We start from the raw sequence: 19,493 nt of genomic DNA, 5'->3' as shown, positions 1-19,493 counted from the left end.
ATCTACAGCCGGGGAGCATGCAGCAGAGTGTGGTGTAATGGGGGGCACTGTCTGATCTACAGCCGGTGACCATGCAGCAGAGAGCGGTGTAATGGGGGGCACTGTCTGATCTACAGCCGGGGAGCATGCAGCAGAGCGTGGTGTAATGGGGGGCACACAGTCTGATCTACAGCCGGGGAGCATGCAGCAGAGAGCGGTGTAATGGGGGGCACTGTCTGATCTACAGCCGGGGAGCATGCAGCACAGCACACTAATGGGGGGACACACGGTCTGATCTACAGCCGGGGAGCATGCAGCAGAGCGCGGTGTAATGGGGGGCACTGTCTGATCTACAGCCGGTGAGCATGCAGCAGAGCGTGGTGTAATGGGGGGCACACGGTCTGATCTACAGCCGGGGAGCATGCAGCAGAGCGCGGTGTAATGGGGGGCACACGGTCTGATCTACAGCCGGGGAGCATGCAGCAGAGCGCGGTGTAATGGGGGGCTCTGTCTGATCTACAGCCGGGGAGCATGCAGCACAGCACACTGTAATGGGGGGAGACACGGTCTGATCTACAGCCGGGGAGCATGCAGCAGAGCGCGGTGTAATGGGGGGCACACTGTCTGATCTACAGCCGGGGAGCATGCAGCAGAGCGCGGTGTAATGGGGGGCACTGTCTGATCTACAGCCGGGGAGCATGCAGCAGAGCGCGGTGTAATGGGGGGCACACGGTCTGATCTACAGCCGTGGAGCATGCAGCAGAGCGTGGTGTAATGGGGGGCACTGTCTGATCTACAGCCGGTGAGCATGCAGCAGAGAGCGGTGTAATGGGGGGCACTGTCTGATCTACAGCCGGGGAGCATGCAGCAGAGAGCGGTGTAATGGGGGGCACTGTCTGATCTACAGCTGGGGAGCATGCAGCACAGCGCACTGTAATGGGGGGAGACGCAGTCTGATCTACAGCTGGGGAGCATGCAGCAGAGAGCGGTGTAATGGGGGGCACATGGTCTGATCTACAGCCGGGGAGCATGCAGCACAGCACACTAATGGGGGGACACACGGTCTGATCTACAGCCGGGGAGCATGCAGCAGAGCGCGGTGTAATGGGGGGCACTGTCTGATCTACAGCCGGTGAGCATGCAGCAGAGCGTGGTGTAATGGGGGGCACACGGTCTGATCTACAGCCGGGGAGCATGCAGCAGAGCGCGGTGTAATGGGGGGCACACGGTCTGATCTACAGCCGGGGAGCATGCAGCACAGCGCACTGTAATGGGGGGCACACGGTCTGATCTACAGCCGGGGAGCATGCAGCAGAGCGCGGTGTAATGGGGGGCACTGTGATCTACAGCCGGGGAGCATGCAGCAGAGCGCGGTGTAATGGGGGGCACTGGCTGATCTACAGCCGGGGAGCATGCAGCAGAGCGCGGTGTAATGGGGGGCACTGTCTGATCTACAGCCGGTGACCATGCAGCAGAGAGCGGTGTAATGGGGGGCACTGTCTGATCTACAGCCGGTGAGCATGCAGCAGAGCGCGGTGTAATGGGGGGCACACGGTCTGATCTACAGCCGGGGAGCATGCAGCAGAGCGTGGTGTAATGGGGGGCACACGGTCTGATCTACAGCCGGGGAGCATGCAGCAGAGCGCGGTGTAATGGGGGGCACTGTCTGATCTACAGCCGGTGACCATGCAGCAGAGAGCGGTGTAATGGGGGGCACTGTCTGATCTACAGCCGGTGAGCATGCAGCAGAGCGCGGTGTAATGGGGGGCACACGGTCTGATCTACAGCCGGGGAGCATGCAGCAGAGCGTGGTGTAATGGGGGGCACACGGTCTGATCTACAGCCGGGGAGCATGCAGCAGAGAGCGGTGTAATGGGGGGAGACGCGGTCTGATCTACAGCCGGGGAGCATGCAGCAGAGCGCGGTGTAATGGGGGGCACTGTCTGATCTACAGCCGGTGAGCATGCAGCAGAGAGCGGTGTAATGGGGGGCACTGTCTGATCTACAGCCGGGGAGCATGCAGCAGAGAGCGGTGTAATGGGGGGAGACGCGGTCTGATCTACAGCCGGGGAGCATGCAGCAGAGAGCGGTGTAATGGGGGGCACTGTCTGATCTACAGCCGGTGACCATGCAGCAGAGAGCGGTGTAATGGGGGGGCACTGTCTGATCTACAGCCGGTGAGCATGCAGCAGAGCGTGGTGTAATGGGGGGCACACGGTCTGATCTACAGCCGGGGAGCATGCAGCAGAGCGTGGTGTAATGGGGGGCACACGGTCTGATCTACAGCCGGGGAGCATGCAGCAGAGCACACTGTAATGGGGGGCACACGGTCTGATCTACAGCCGGGGAGCATGCAGCAGAGAGCGGTGTAATGGGGGGACACAGTCTGATCTACAGCCGGGGAGCATGCAGCAGAGAGTGGTGTAATGGGGGGCACACGGTCTGATCTACAGCCGGTGACCATGCAGCACAGCGCGGTGTAATGGGGGGCACACGGTCTGATCTACAGCCGGGGAGCATGCAGCAGAGCGTGGTGTAATGGGGGGCACACGGTCTGATCTACAGCCGGGGAGCATGCAGCAGAGCGTGGTGTAATGGGGGGACACAGTCTGATCTACAGCCGGGGAGCATGCAGCAGAGAGTGGTGTAATGGGGGGCACACGGTCTGATCTAACGCCGGGGGGCATGCAGCACAGCACACTGTAATGGGGGCACACGGTCTGATCTACAGCCGGGGAGCATGCAGCAGAGAGCGGTGTAATGGGGGGCACTGTCTGATCTACAGCCGGGGAGCATGCAGCAGAGAGCGGTGTAATGGGGGGCACTGTCTGATCTACAGCCGGGGAGCATGCAGCAGAGAGCGGTGTAATGGGGGGCACTGTCTGATCTACAGCCGGTGAGCATGCAGCAGAGCGCGGTGTAATGGGGGGCACTGTCTGATCTACAGCCGGTGAGCATGCAGCAGAGCGCGGTGTAATGGGGGGCACTGTCTGATCTACAGCCGGGGAGCATGCAGCAGAGAGCGGTGTAATGGGGGGCACTGTCTGATCTACAGCCGGTGAGCATGCAGCAGAGCGCGGTGTAATGGGGGGCACTGTCTGATCTACAGCCGGGGAGCATGCAGCAGAGAGCGGTGTAATGGGGGGCACACTGTCTGATCTACAGCCGGGGAGCATGCAGCACAGCACACTAATGGGGGGACACACGGTCTGATCTACAGCCGGGGAGCATGCAGCAGAGCGCGGTGTAATGGGGGGCACTGTCTGATCTACAGCCGGGGAGCATGCAGCAGAGAGCGGTGTAATGGGGGGCACACTGTCTGATCTACAGCCGGGGAGCATGCAGCAGAGCGCGGTGTAATGGGGGGGGCACACGCCGCAGGCTCTGACTGTAGTGCAGTGTATTAACAGCTGGGGGCAGGATGGGTAGTATGGCAGGGGCTCTTCAGACCTCATTTCCTGCGACTCGCTCAGGTGTGTCGGCTGCGTTCCATTTTCGTCCCGTCACTGGTGCAGCGCTCCACAGCACAAAAGGGAAGCGAGAATTCACCCCCCCACAGATCAGCTTCCTGTACATGAACCTGTACAGGGTGAGGGGCCAAAAGTATCCCCCCCCCCCCCCCCCCAGCCCAGCACTCACCGACACAGAACACGGCCTTCATGGGGTCCTGCTTCGCCATCCCCAACATGGGGAGCATCGTGCCCAGGATGGAGTTCAGGAACGGGACCATCCCAAAAACTGAGGAGAGAACAGCGACCAGTTACTACCCCCCACCATGGTAAACCTCACCTTACACTTGTATACGGACCGGTTACTGGTGATGTTCCCCTTCAGGACAGCAGGTGGTCCACTGCCCGGGCACCGACAGGAGTGACCCCCGTCCCCAAGTAGATATCGAACAGCCCTGGAACGTACCATTAGCCACGGAGAGGTTGGCCAGTGTCTGCATGATGAAGAAGTGAGGGAGAATCCCCGGCTGGAACTTCAGCAGAATCTCCTCCATCACGCTGTTGATGAAACATCTCCCGACCGCTACAAGCACGCTGCTGGCGGCCTGCTGCCACTCGAAGACCACGTCCTGGGGGCGAGAAAACCGGCGAATTAACGAGCAGAGCCAAAGGCGGGCCCCCGCCGCGGAAGAGCAGAGCCAAAGGCGGGCCCCCGCCGCGGAAGAGCAGAGCCAAAGGCGGGCCCCCGCCGCGGAAGAGCAGAGCCAAAGGCGGGCCCCCCCCCCCCGCGGAAGAGCAGAGCCAAAGGCGGGCCCCGCTGCGGAAGAGCAGAGCCAAAGGCGGGCCCCCGCCGCGGAAGAGCAGAGCCAAAGGCACAAGAAGCAGTGCGCCCACCTTAGACTTGGTCATCTCGCTGGACGCCAGCAGAATGGTCAGTCTGGCCGTCTCCTTGCTCAGGTCGTTCAGACTGTTCTTCACCACGGTCTCCATTGCTCTCAAGATGATGGTGCGATGGATGGACGTCAACTGGAAATAGATGAGAGTTTGACATCTACAAGAGCCTCCTACCTCACATACACTGATCATACAGGAGCTTCATACCTCACATACACTGATCATACAGGAGCCTCCTACCTCACATACACTGATCATACAGGAGCCTCCTACCTCACATACACTGATCACACGGGAGCCTCCTACCTCACATACACTGATCATACAGGAGCCTCCTACCTCACATACACTGATCATACAGGAGCCTCCTACCTCACATACACTAATCATACAGGAGCCTCCTACCTCACATACACTGATCACACAGGAGCCTCCTACCTCACATACACTGATCATACAGGAGCCTCATACACTGATCATACAGGAGCCTCCTACCTCACATACACTGATCATACAGGAGCCTCCTACCTCACATACACTAATCATACAGGAGCCTCCTACCTCACATACACTGATCACACAGGAGCCTCCTACCTCACATACACTGATCATACAGGAGCCTCATACACTGATCATACAGGAGCCTCCTACCTCACATACACTGATCATACGGGAGCCTCATACACTGATCATACAGGAGCCTCCTACCTCACATACACTGATCATACAGGAGCCTCCTACCTCACATACACTGATCATACAGGAGCCTCCTACCTCACATACACTGATCATACGGGAGCCTCATACACTGATCATACGGGAGCCTCATACACTGATCATACAGGAGCCTCCTACCTCACATACACTGATCATACAGGAGCCTCCTACCTCACATACACTGATCATACAGGAGCCTCCTACCTCGCATACACTGATCATACAGGAGCCTCCTACCTCACATACACTGATCATACAGGAGCCTCCTACCTCACATACACTGATCATACGGGAGCCTCCTACCTCACATACACTGATCATACAGGAGCCTCATACCTCACATACACTGATCATACAGGAGCCTCATACACTGATCATACAGGAGCCTCCTACCTCGCATACACTGATCATACAGGAGCCTCCTACCTCACATACACTGATCATACGGGAGCCTCCTACCTCACATACACTGATCATACAGGAGCCTCATACCTCACATACACTGATCATACAGGAGCCTCATACACTGATCATACAGGAGTCTCCTACCTCACATACACTGATCATACAGGAGCCTCATACACTGATCATACAGGAGCCTCCTACCTCACATACACTGATCATACAGGAGCCTCCTACCTCACATACACTGATCATACAGGAGCCTCCTACCTCACATACACTGATCATACAGGAGCCTCATACACTGTTCATACAGGAGCCTCCTACCTCACATACACTGATCATACAGGAGCCTCCTACCTCACATACACTGATCATACGGGAGCCTCATACACTGATCATACAGGAGCCTCCTACCTCACATACACTGATCATACAGGAGCCTCATACCTCACATACACTGATCATACAGGAGCCTCCTACCTCACATACACTGATCATACAGGAGCCTCCTACCTCACATACACTGATCATACAGGAGCCTCCTACCTCACATACAATGATCATACAGGAGCCTCCTACCTCGCATACACTGATCATACAGGAGCCTCCTACCTCGCATACACTGATCATACAGGAGCCTCCTACCTCACATACACTGATCATACAGGAGCCTCCTACCTCACATACACTGATCATACAGGAGCCTCATTCCTCACATACACTGATCATACAGGAGCCTCCTACCTCACATACACTGATCATACAGGAGCCTCCTACCTCACATACACTGATCATACAGGAGTCTCCTACCTCACATACACTGATCATACAGGAGCCTTATACACTTATCATACAGGAGCCTCCTACCTCGCATACACTGATCATACAGGAGCCTCCTACCTCACATACACTGATCATACGGGAGCCTCCTACCTCACATACACTGATCATACAGGAGCCTCATACCTCACATACACTGATCATACAGGAGCCTCATACACTGATCATACAGGAGCCTCCTACCTCACATACACTGATCATACAGGAGCCTCCTACCTCACATACACTGATCATACAGGAGCCTCCTACCTCACATACACTGATCATACAGGAGCCTCCTACCTCACATACACTGATCATACGGGAGCCTCCTACCTCACATACACTGATCATACAGGAGCCTCCTACCTCACATACACTGATCATACGGGAGCCTCGTGCCTCATATACACTGATCATACAGGAGCCTCCTACCTCACATACACTGATCATACAGGAGCCTCCTACCTCACATACACTGATCATACAGGAGCCTCATACACTGATCATACAGGAGCCTCCTACCTCACATACACTGATCATACAGGAGCCTCCTACCTCACATACACTGATCATACAGGAGCCTCCTACCTCACATACACTGATCATACGGGAGCCTCATACACTGATCATACAGGAGCCTCCTACCTCACATACACTGATCATACAGGAGCCTCATACCTCACATACACTGATCATACAGGAGCCTCCTACCTCACATACACTGATCATACAGGAGCCTCCTACCTCACATACACTGATCATACGGGAGCCTCATACACTGATCATACGGGAGCCTCATACACTGATCATAAAGGAGCCTCCTACCTCACATACACTGATCATACAGGAGCCTCATACCTCACATACACTGATCATACAGGAGCCTCCTACCTCACATACACTGATCATACAGGAGCCTCCTACCTCACATACACTGATCATACAGGAGCCTCCTACCTCACATACACTGATCATACAGGAGCCTCCTACCTCACATACACTGATCATACAGGAGCTTCATACCTCACATACACTGATCATACAGGAGCCTCCTACCTCACATACACTGATCATACAGGAGCCTCCTACCTCACATACACTGATCATACAGGAGCCTCCTACCTCACATACACTAATCATACAGGAGCCTCCTACCTCACATACACTGATCACACAGGAGCCTCCTACCTCACATACACTGATCATACAGGAGCCTCATACACTGATCATACAGGAGCCTCCTACCTCACATACACTGATCATACGGGAGCCTCATACACTGATCATACAGGAGCCTCCTACCTCACATACACTGATCATACAGGAGCCTCATACCTCACATACACTGATCATACAGGAGCCTCCTACCTCACATACACTGATCATACGGGAGCCTCATACACTGATCATACGGGAGCCTCATACACTGATCATACAGGAGCCTCCTACCTCACATACACTGATCATACAGGAGCCTCCTACCTCACATACACTGATCATACAGGAGCCTCCTACCTCGCATACACTGATCATACAGGAGCCTCCTACCTCACATACACTGATCATACGGGAGCCTCCTACCTCACATACACTGATCATACAGGAGCCTCATACCTCACATACACTGATCATACAGGAGCCTCATACACTGATCATACAGGAGCCTCCTACCTCGCATACACTGATCATACAGGAGCCTCCTACCTCACATACACTGATCATACGGGAGCCTCCTACCTCACATACACTGATCATACAGGAGCCTCATACACTGATCATACAGGAGCCTCCTACCTCACATACACTGATCATACAGGAGCCTCCTACCTCACATACACTGATCATACAGGAGCCTCATACCTCACATACACTGATCATACAGGAGCCTCATACACTGATCATACAGGAGTCTCCTACCTCACATACACTGATCATACAGGAGCCTCATACACTGATCATACAGGAGCCTCCTACCTCACATACACTGATCATACAGGAGCCTCCTACCTCACATACACTGATCATACAGGAGCCTCCTACCTCACATACACTGATCATACAGGAGCCTCCTACCTCACATACACTGATCATACGGGAGCCTCATACACTGATCATACGGGAGCCTCATACACTGATCATACAGGAGCCTCCTACCTCACATACACTGATCATACAGGAGCCTCATACCTCACATACACTGATCATACAGGAGCCTCCTACCTCACATACACTGATCATACAGGAGCCTCCTACCTCACATACACTGATCATACAGGAGCCTCCTACCTCACATACACTGATCATACAGGAGCCTCCTACCTCGCATACACTGATCATACAGGAGCCTCCTACCTCGCATACACTGATCATACAGGAGCCTCCTACCTCGCATACACTGATCATACAGGAGCCTCCTACCTCACATACACTGATCATACGGGAGCCTCCTACCTCACATACACTGATCATACAGGAGCCTCATACCTCACATACACTGATCATACAGGAGCCTCATACACTGATCATACAGGAGCCTCCTACCTCACATACACTGATCATACAGGAGCCTCCTACCTCACATACACTGATCATACAGGAGCCTCCTACCTCACATACACTGATCATACGGGAGCCTCCTACCTCACATACACTGATCATACAGGAGCCTCCTACCTCACATACACTGATCATACGGGAGCCTCGTGCCTCATATACACTGATCATACAGGAGCCTCCTACCTCACATACACTGATCATACAGGAGCCTCCTACCTCACATACACTGATCATACAGGAGCCTCATACACTGATCATACAGGAGCCTCCTACCTCACATACACTGATCATACAGGAGCCTCCTACCTCACATACACTGATCATACAGGAGCCTCCTACCTCACATACACTGATCATACGGGAGCCTCATACACTGATCATACAGGAGCCTCCTACCTCACATACACTGATCATACAGGAGCCTCATACCTCACATACACTGATCATACAGGAGCCTCCTACCTCACATACACTGATCATACAGGAGCCTCCTACCTCACATACACTGATCATACGGGAGCCTCATACACTGATCATACGGGAGCCTCATACACTGATCATACAGGAGCCTCCTACCTCACATACACTGATCATACAGGAGCCTCATACCTCACATACACTGATCATACAGGAGCCTCCTACCTCACATACACTGATCATACAGGAGCCTCCTACCTCACATACACTGATCATACAGGAGCCTCCTACCTCACATACACTGATCATACAGGAGCCTCCTACCTCGCATACACTGATCATACAGGAGCCTCCTACCTCACATACACTGATCATACAGGAGCCTCCTACCTCACATACACTGATCATACAGGAGCCTCCTACCTCACATACACTGATCATACGGGAGCCTCCTACCTCACATACACTGATCATACAGGAGCCTCATACCTCACATACACTGATCATACAGGAGCCTCATACACTGATCATACAGGAGCCTCCTACCTCACATACACTGATCATACAGGAGCCTCCTACCTCACATACACTGATCATACAGGAGCCTCCTACCTCACATACACTGATCATACGGGAGCCTCCTACCTCACATACACTGATCATACAGGAGCCTCCTACCTCACATACACTGATCATACAGGAGTCTCCTACCTCACATACACTGATCATACAGGAGCCTCATACACTGATCATACAGGAGCCTCCTACCTCACATACACTGATCATACAGGAGCCTCCTACCTCACATACACTGATCATACAGGAGCCTCCTACCTCACATACACTGATCATACAGGAGCCTCATACCTCACATACACTGATCATACAGGAGCCTCATACACTGATCATACAGGAGCCTCCTACCTCACATACACTGATCATACAGGAGCCTCCTACCTCACATACACTGATCATACAGGAGCCTCCTACCTCACATACACTGATCATACGGGAGCCTCCTACCTCACATACACTGATCATACAGGAGCCTCCTACCTCACATACACTGATCATACAGGAGCCTCCTACCTCACATACACTGATCATACAGGAGCCTCCTACCTCACATACACTGATCATACAGGAGCCTCCTACCTCACATACACTGATCATACAGGAGCCTCCTACCTCACATACACTGATCATACAGGAGCCTCCTACCTCACATACACTGATCATACAGGAGCCTCCTACCTCACATACACTGATCATACGGGAGCCTCCTACCTCACATACACTGATCATACAGGAGCCTCCTACCTCACATACACTGATCATACAGGAGCCTCCTACCTCACATACACTGATCATACAGGAGCCTCCTACCTCACATACACTGATCATACAGGAGCCTCCTACCTCACATACACTGATCATACAGGAGCCTCCTACCTCACATACACTGATCATACGGGAGCCTCCTACCTCACATACACTGATCATACAGGAGCCTCCTACCTCACATACACTGATCATACAGGAGCCTCATACCTCACATACACTGATCATACAGGAGTCTCCTACCTCACATACACTGATCATACAGGAGCCTTATACACTTATCATACAGGAGCCTCCTACCTCACATACACTGATCATACAGGAGCCTCCTACCTCACATACACTGATCATACAGGAGCCTCCTACCTCACATACACTGATCATACAGGAGCCTCCTACCTCACATACACTGATCATACAGGAGCCTCCTACCTCACATACACTGATCATACAGGAGCCTCCTACCTCACATACACTGATCATACAGGAGCCTCCTACCTCACATACACTGATCACACAGGAGCCTCCTACCTCACATACACTGATCATACAGGAGCCTCCTACCTCACATACACTGATCATACAGGAGCCTCATACACTGATCATACAGGAGCCTCCTACCTCACATACACTGATCATACAGGAGCCTCCTACCTCACATACACTGATCATACAGGAGCCTCCTACCTCACATACACTGATCATACAGGAGCCTCCTACCTCACATACACTGATCATACAGGAGCCTCCTACCTCACATACACTGATCATACAGGAGCCTCATACACTGATCATACAGGAGCCTCCTACCTCACATACACTGATCATACAGGAGCCTCCTACCTCACATACACTGATCATACAGGAGCCTCCTACCTCACATACACTGATCATACAGGAGCCTCCTACCTCACATACACTGATCACACAGGAGCCTCCTACCTCACATACACTGATCATACAGGAGTCTCCTACCTCACATACACTGATCATACAGGAGCCTCCTACCTCACATACACTGATCATACAGGAGTCTCCTACCTCACATACACTGATCATACGGGAGCCTCCTACCTCACATACACTGATCATACAGGAGCCTCATACACTGATCATACAGGAGCCTCCTACCTCACATACACTGATCATACAGGAGCCTCCTACCTCACATACACTGATCATACAGGAGCCTCATACACTGATCATACAGGAGCCTCCTACCTCACATACACTGATCATACAGGAGCCTCCTACCTCACATACACTGATCATACAGGAGCCTCCTACCTCACATACACTGATCATACAGGAGCCTCCTACCTCACATACACTGATCATACGGGAGCCTCATACCTCACATACACTGATCATACAGGAGCCTCCTACCTCACATACACTGATCATACAGGAGCCTCCTACCTCACATACACTGATCATACAGGAGCCTCCTACCTCACATACACTGATCATACAGGAGTCTCCTACCTCACATACACTGATCATACGGGAGCCTCCTACCTCACATACACTGATCATACAGGAGCCTCATACACTGATCATACAGGAGCCTCCTACCTCACATACACTGATCATACAGGAGCCTCCTACCTCACATACACTGATCATACAGGAGCCTCATACACTGATCATACAGGAGCCTCCTACCTCACATACACTGATCATACAGGAGCCTCCTACCTCACATACACTGATCATACAGGAGCCTCCTACCTCACATACACTGATCATACAGGAGCCTCCTACCTCACATACACTGATCATACGGGAGCCTCATACCTCACATACACTGATCATACAGGAGCCTCCTACCTCACATACACTGATCATACAGGAGCCTCCTACCTCACATACACTGATCATACAGGAGCCTCCTACCTCACATACACTGATCATACAGGAGTCTCCTACCTCACATACACTGATCATACAGGAGCCTTATACACTTATCATACAGGAGCCTCCTACCTCACATACACTGATCATACAGGAGCCTCCTACCTCACATACACTGATCATACAGGAGCCTCCTACCTCACATACACGGATCATACGGGAGCCTCCTACCTCACATACACGGATCATACGGGAGCCTCCTACCTCACATACACTGATCATACAGGAGCCTCCTGCCTCACATACACTGATCATACGGGAGCCTCCTACCTCACATACACGGATCATACGGGAGCCTCATACCTCACATACACTGATCATACAGGAGCCTCCTACCTCACATACACTGATCATACGGGAGCCTCCTACCTCACATACACTGATCATACAGGAGCCTCCTACCTCACATACACTGATCATACGGGAGCCTCCTACCTCACATACACTGATCATACAGGAGCCTCCTACCTCACATACACTGATCATACGGGAGCCTCATACCTCACATACACGGATCATACGGGAGCCTCCTACCTCACATACACTGATCATACAGGAGCCTCCTACCTCACATACACTGATCATACAGGAGCCTCCTACCTCACATACACTGATCATACGGGAGCCTCATACCTCACATACACGGATCATACGGGAGCCTCCTACCTCACATACACTGATCATACAGGAGCCTCCTGCCTCACATACACTGATCATACGGGAGCCTCCTACCTCACATACACGGATCATACGGGAGCCTCATACCTCACATACACTGATCATACAGGAGCCTCCTACCTCACATACACTGATCATACGGGAGCCTCCTACCTCACATACACTGATCATACAGGAGCCTCCTACCTCACATACACTGATCATACGGGAGCCTCATACCTCACATACACGGATCATACGGGAGCCTCCTACCTCACATACACTGATCATACAGGAGCCTCCTACCTCACATACACTGATCATACGGGAGCCTCCTACCTCACATACACTGATCATACAGGAGCCTCATACACTGATCATACAGGAGCCTCCTACCTCACATACACTGATCATACAGGAGCCTCCTACCTCACATACACTGATCATACAGGAGCCTCCTACCTCACATACACTGATCATACAGGAGCCTCCTACCTCACATACACTGATCATACAGGAGCCTCCTACCTCACATACACTGATCATACAGGAGCCTCCTACCTCACATACACTGATCATACAGGAGCCTCCTACCTCACATACACTGATCATACAGGAGCCTCCTACCTCACATACACTGATCATACGGGAGCCTCCTACCTCACATACACTGATCATACAGGAGCCTCATACACTGATCATACAGGAGCCTCCTACCTCACATACACTGATCATACAGGAGCCTCTTACCTCACATACACGGATCATACGGGAGCCTTATACACTGAGCACAAGGGGCTTTATACCTTGTCATGCTGGCGCAGGTATGAATCGCATGCCTCCAGAACCTCCTGCGGGGCCGTCTCCCCCATGAAGCACAGGGAGCTGTAGATCTGCTCCTGTACATCGGGGTCCTTATCGGTCGAGGCCTCCATGAGGGTCACAGCCAGGCCTGGGTACAGAGGACGTACATACAGATCAGGCATGAAGCGCCTGGGAGAGGTACACAGCCGAGGATGGGGCAGATACCTGAGTAACTAGACTGGGGACTGAGGTCTTATACAGGTAATGCTCCCAGTCACTGACCGCAAGCAGAGATCTGTGCTATGCACATGCTGTATGACTGCAGGGTAGGGGTTCTGCGGCTGGACTCATACAGAGGGCTTCATTGGGTTTTCGGGGCTTTTTCATGCTTCACTGATACATGGCGGCACGCTCCCTACTCACGTTTTATGCTGGATCTCGCCATGATGGAGGAGCGATGGAGCCTCAGTGCTGCGCTGGTCGTGGACGCCTTCTGCTGGGGAGTGTGCGCAGATGATTGAGGTGTCTACATAGCCCCCCCTCCCAAGGTGGACACCAGCAGCCAGGACCCTTCCACCTGCCACAGGAGTCCAGACTGATCCCGGACCGTCACTGCGGAAAAACAACAAAATAAACATAAAAACCGCGGCATCCAATCACCCAGCGCAGGCGTCTGCCCGCTATCTTTGCCCCCCACCAGACGGTCTTCAATGCACTTCTAGGTTTCTCTCAGCCTCCTGCAGTCACAGAGATGAGCGCAAACAACCCCGTGGCCCAAACACAGAGACTACAGCCTCGGGGGCGTGAAAAAGACCTGCACATGATCCACTCAACATTAGTCCTAGAGACACGCTCCACCCAAATCTCCTCCTCCAGACTCACCTCCCCCACCCAACCAGGGCAGGGGTAATAATGGACAATGAGGAGTCTGATTGTGGAGTATGAGGAGGAGGTCACAGCCAGGGATGGGGCAATATGAGGGATGATGGGTCTAATGTGGAGGAGGTCACACGGCCAGGGCAATATGAGGGATGATGGGTCTAATGTGGAGGAGGTCACACGGCCAGGGCAATATGAGGGATGATGGGTCTAAGGAGGAGGAGGTCACAGACAGGGATGGGGCAATATGAGGGATGATGGGTCTAATGTGGAGGAGGTCACACGGCCAGGGCAATATGAGGGATGATGGGTCTAAGGAGGAGGAGGAGGTCACACGGCCAGGGCAATATGAGGGATGATGGGTCTAATGTGGAGGAGGTCACACGGCCAGGGCAATATGAGGGATGATGGGTCTAATGTGGAGGAGGTAGGTCACACGACCAGGGCAATATGAGGAATGATGGGTCTAAGGAGGAGGTCACACGGCCAGGGCAATATGAGAGATGATGGGTCTAAGGAGGAGGTCACATGGCCAGGGCAATATGAGGGATGATGGGTCTAATGTGGAGGAGGTCACACGGCCAGGGCAATATGGGGGATGATGGGTCTAATGTGGAGGAGGTCACACGGCCAGGGCAATATGAGGGATGATGGGTCTAAGGAGGAGGTCACACGGCCAGGGCAATATGAGGGATGATGGGTCTAAGGAGGCGGTCACACGGCCAGGGCAATATGAGGGATGATGGGTCTAATGTGGAGGAGGAGGAGGTCACACGGCCAGGGCAATATGAGGGATCATGGGTCTAATGTGGAGGAGGAGGTCACCCGGCCAGGGCAATATGAGGGATGATGGGTCTAATGTGGAGGAGGAGGTCACACAGCCAGGGCAATATGAGGGATAATAGGTCTAATGTGGAAGAGGTAACCCGGCCAGGGCAATATGAGGGATGATGGGTCTAATGTGGAGGAGGAGGTCACACGGCCAGGGCAATATGGGGATGATGGGTCTAATGTGGAGGAGGAGGTCACACGGCCAGGACAATATGAGGGATGATGTGTCTAATGTGGAGGAGGAGGAGGAGGAGGAGGTCACACGGCCAGGGCAATATGGGGGATGATGGGTCTAATGTGGAGGAGGTCACACGGCCAGGGCAATATGAGGGATGATGGGTCTAATGTGGAGGAGGTCACACAGCCAGGGCAATATGAGGGATGATGGGTCTAATGTGGAGGAGGAGGAGGTGGTCACACGGCCAGGGCAATATGGGGGATTGATGGGTCTAATGTGGAGGAGGAGGTCACACGGCCAGGACAATATGAGGGATGATGGGTCTAAGGAGGAGGTCACACGGCCAGGGCAATATGAGGGATGATGGGTCTAAGGAGGAGGTCACACGGCCAGGGCAAAATGAGGGATGATGGGTCTAAGGAGGAGGTCACACGGCCAGGGCAATATGGGGGATTGATGGGTCTAATGTGGAGGAGGAGGTCACACGGCCAGGACAATATGAGGGATGATGGGTCTAAGGAGGAGGTCACACGGCCAGGGCAATATGAGGGATGATGGGTCTAAGGAGGAGGTCACACGGCCAGGGCAAAATGAGGGATGATGGGTCTAAGGAGGAGGTCACACGGCCAGGGCAATATGAGGGATGATGGGTCTAAGGAGGCGGTCACACGGCCAGGGCAATATGAGGGATGATGGGTCTAATGTGGAGGAGGAGGAGGTCACACGACCAGGACAATATGAGGGATGATGGGTCTAATGTGGAGGAGGGAGGTCACACGGCCAGGACAATATGAGGGATGATGTGTCTAATGTGGAGGAGGAGGTCACACGGCCAGGACAATATGAGGGATGATGGGTCTAATGTGGAGGAGGAGGAGGTCACACGACCAGGGCAATATGAGGGATGATGGGTCTAATGTGGAGGAGGAGGTCACACGGCCAGGACAATATGAGGGATGATGGGTCTAATGTGGAGGAGGAGGTCACACGGCCAGGACAATATGAGGGATGATGGGTCTAATGTGGAGGAGGTCACACGACCAGGGCAATATGAGGGATGATGGGTCTAATGTGGAGGAGGAGGTCACACGACCAGGGCAATATGAGGGATGATGGGTCTAATGTGGAGGAGGAGGTCACACGGCCAGGACAATATGAGGGATGATGGGTCTAATGTGGAGGAGGAGGAGGTCACACAGCCAGGACAATATGAGGGATGATGGGTCTAATGTGGAGTAGGAAGAGGTCACACAGATGGTGCAATAAGGAGGATGATGGTCTCATGTGGAGGAGGAAGTCTCACAGCCAGTGATGGGGTAATATGAAGGGTCTAATGTGGAAGAGGAGGCCACACAGCCAGGGTGAAATGGAGGATGATGGCTCTAATGTGGAGAAGGAGGAGGAGATCATTCAGAAGGTACCATATGGAGGATGATGGTCTCATGTAGAGGAGAATGGAGCCTGGAGCAATGTGTAGAGAAAACACAGGACAATATGAGGGATGATGGGTCTAAGGAGGAGGTCACACGGCCAGGGCAATATGAGGGATGATGGGTCTAAGGAGGAGGTCACACGGCCAGGGCAATATGAGGGATGATGGGTCTAAGGAGGAGGTCACACGGCCAGGGCAATATGAGGGATGATGGGTCTAAGGAGGCGGTCACACGGCCAGGGCAATATGAGGGATGATGGGTCTAATGTGGAGGAGGAGGTCACACGACCAGGACAATATGAGGGATGATGGGTCTAATGTGGAGGAGGGAGGTCACACGGCCAGGACAATATGAGGGATGATGTGTCTAATGTGAAGGAGGAGGTCACACGGCCAGGACAATATGAGGGATGATGGGTCTAATGTGGAGGAGGAGGAGGTGACACGACCAGGGCAATATGAGGGATGATGGGTCTAATGTGGAGGAGGAGGTCACACGGCCAGGACAATATGAGGGATGATGGGTCTAATGTGGAGGAGGAGGTCACACGGCCAGGACAATATGAGGGATGATGGGTCTAATGTGGAGGAGGTCACACGACCAGGGCAATATGAGGGATGATGGGTCTAATGTGGAGGAGGAGGTCACACGACCAGGGCAATATGAGGGATGATGGGTCTAATGTGGAGGAGGAGGTCACACGGCCAGGACAATATGAGGGATGATGGGTCTAATGTGGAGGAGGAGGAGGTCACACAGATGGTGCAATAAGGAGGATGATGGTCTCATGTGGAGGAGGAAGTCTCACAGCCAGTGATGGGGTAATATGAAGGGTCTAATGTGGAAGAGGAGGCCACACAGCCAGGGTGAAATGGAGGATGATGGCTCTAATGTGGAGAAGGAGGAGGAGATCATTCAGAAGGTACCATATGGAGGATGATGGTCTCATGTAGAGGAGAATGGAGCCTGGAGCAATGTGTAGAGAAAACAGCGTCACGCATCTTCTGTACACATAAAATGTCACATGTTAGAGACAATACACAGTACAACCGGGGGAGGGGATCGGGTCCATCAGTTCTGCCTGGTACTACACCTTGGCTACATCCAACTGACAGATCAGCGGTGCCAGGCATCACCTGCACATCATGCTCAAAGATCAGCCTCCGGGCCGCCCCCCCCCCCAATCTCCTCGTCCCTCCCGCCGAATGCCCCCAATCTCCTCGTCCCTCCCGTCGAATGCCCCCCCCCAATTCTCCTCGTCCCTCCCGCCCCCCCAATTCTCCTCGTCCCTCCCGCCCCCCCCAATTCTCCTCGTCCCTCCCGCCGTCCGCCCCCCCAATTCTCCTCGTCCCTCCCGCCGTCCGCCCCCCCAATTCTCCTCGTCCCTCCCGCCGTCCGCCCCCCCCAATTCTCCTCGTCCCTCCCGCCGTCCGCCCCCCCCATTCTCCTCGTCCCTCCCGCCGTCCCCCCCCCCAATTCTCCTCGTCCCTCCCGCCGTCCCCCCCCCCAATTCTCCTCGTCCCTCCCGCCGTCCCCCCCCTCCTCGTCCCTCCCGCCGTCCGCCCCCCCAATTCTCCTCGTCCCTCCCGCCGTCCCCCCCCCCAATTCTCCTCGTCCCTCCCGCCGTCCCCCCCCCAATTCTCCTCGTCCCTCCCGCCGTCCGCCCCCCCAATTCTCCTCGTCCCTCCCGCCGTCCGCCCCCCCAATTCTCCTCGTCCCTCCCCCCCAATTCTCCTCGTCCCTCCCCCCCAATTCTCCTCGTCCCTCCCTCCTCCTTCCCCCAGTCTTTTGATCCCCTGTTTCCCCCAGTGTTGCTCTTAGAGGGACCCCCAGTCACATCGCCTCCATATTACCACAGCCACACACTGGACCAATGTCCGACCACAGGAAAGTTGTCAGCCGGACTCACGCACTGCTGCTGCCGCCTCCGCTCTCACCTGTTCCTGATGACAGCCGCTCTCCTGCAGGCTTGAGATCTGATCACATGATCATTAGGCGCCGCTCCTGATTGGCTGTCCAGTCAAAATGGGCGCGACCACCAGAAAACACGTCTTGAGCACGAGACAGCACCTGAGGCAGTGTGTTTATCCGGAACACGTGATCCCCGCCGAGGAACTTCCTGTCCCTTTAGGTGTCGCCTCTGAGGAGAGCGGCGGCCATGTTTCTGGTGGTTTTGCTGTCAGCCCCGTTAATAACGTGTACGGCGCCTGAGGGGAT

The 19,493-nt window shown here is 53.7% G+C and overlaps 1 protein-coding gene across 6 annotated transcripts in view; it reads right to left on the bottom strand.

Moving 5' to 3' along the window:
* The window catches only part of MROH1 (maestro heat like repeat family member 1), an 82,813-nt gene extending 63,471 nt beyond the window's left edge, over nucleotides 1-19,342 (bottom strand). For 2 of the 6 annotated variants that reach the window (XM_040433189.1, XM_040433194.1), the window contains exons 1-6: nucleotides 19,214-19,342; nucleotides 14,379-14,567; nucleotides 13,958-14,103; nucleotides 4,323-4,454; nucleotides 3,895-4,057; nucleotides 3,619-3,717 (exon numbers count right to left, since the gene is read on the bottom strand). In XM_040433189.1, coding sequence (XP_040289123.1) covers nucleotides 3,619-3,717; nucleotides 3,895-4,057; nucleotides 4,323-4,454; nucleotides 13,958-14,103; nucleotides 14,379-14,400 — 562 coding nt within the window. In that variant the 5' untranslated portion in view covers nucleotides 14,401-14,567; nucleotides 19,214-19,342. Of the gene's footprint in view, nucleotides 1-3,618; nucleotides 3,718-3,894; nucleotides 4,058-4,322; nucleotides 4,455-13,957; nucleotides 14,104-14,378; nucleotides 14,568-19,129 lie in introns of those variants that run through there. The other 4 variants (XM_040433190.1, XM_040433192.1, XM_040433191.1 and 1 more) reach the window with 4 other exon arrangements.
* Between the last annotated feature and the right edge of the window lie 151 nt (nucleotides 19,343-19,493).

Source organism: Bufo bufo, chromosome 5 (genome assembly GCF_905171765.1).
Source record: "Bufo bufo chromosome 5, aBufBuf1.1, whole genome shotgun sequence".
Classification (NCBI taxonomy): domain Eukaryota; kingdom Metazoa; phylum Chordata; class Amphibia; order Anura; family Bufonidae; genus Bufo; species Bufo bufo.
This window is presented reverse-complemented; position numbering and strand designations above follow the sequence as displayed.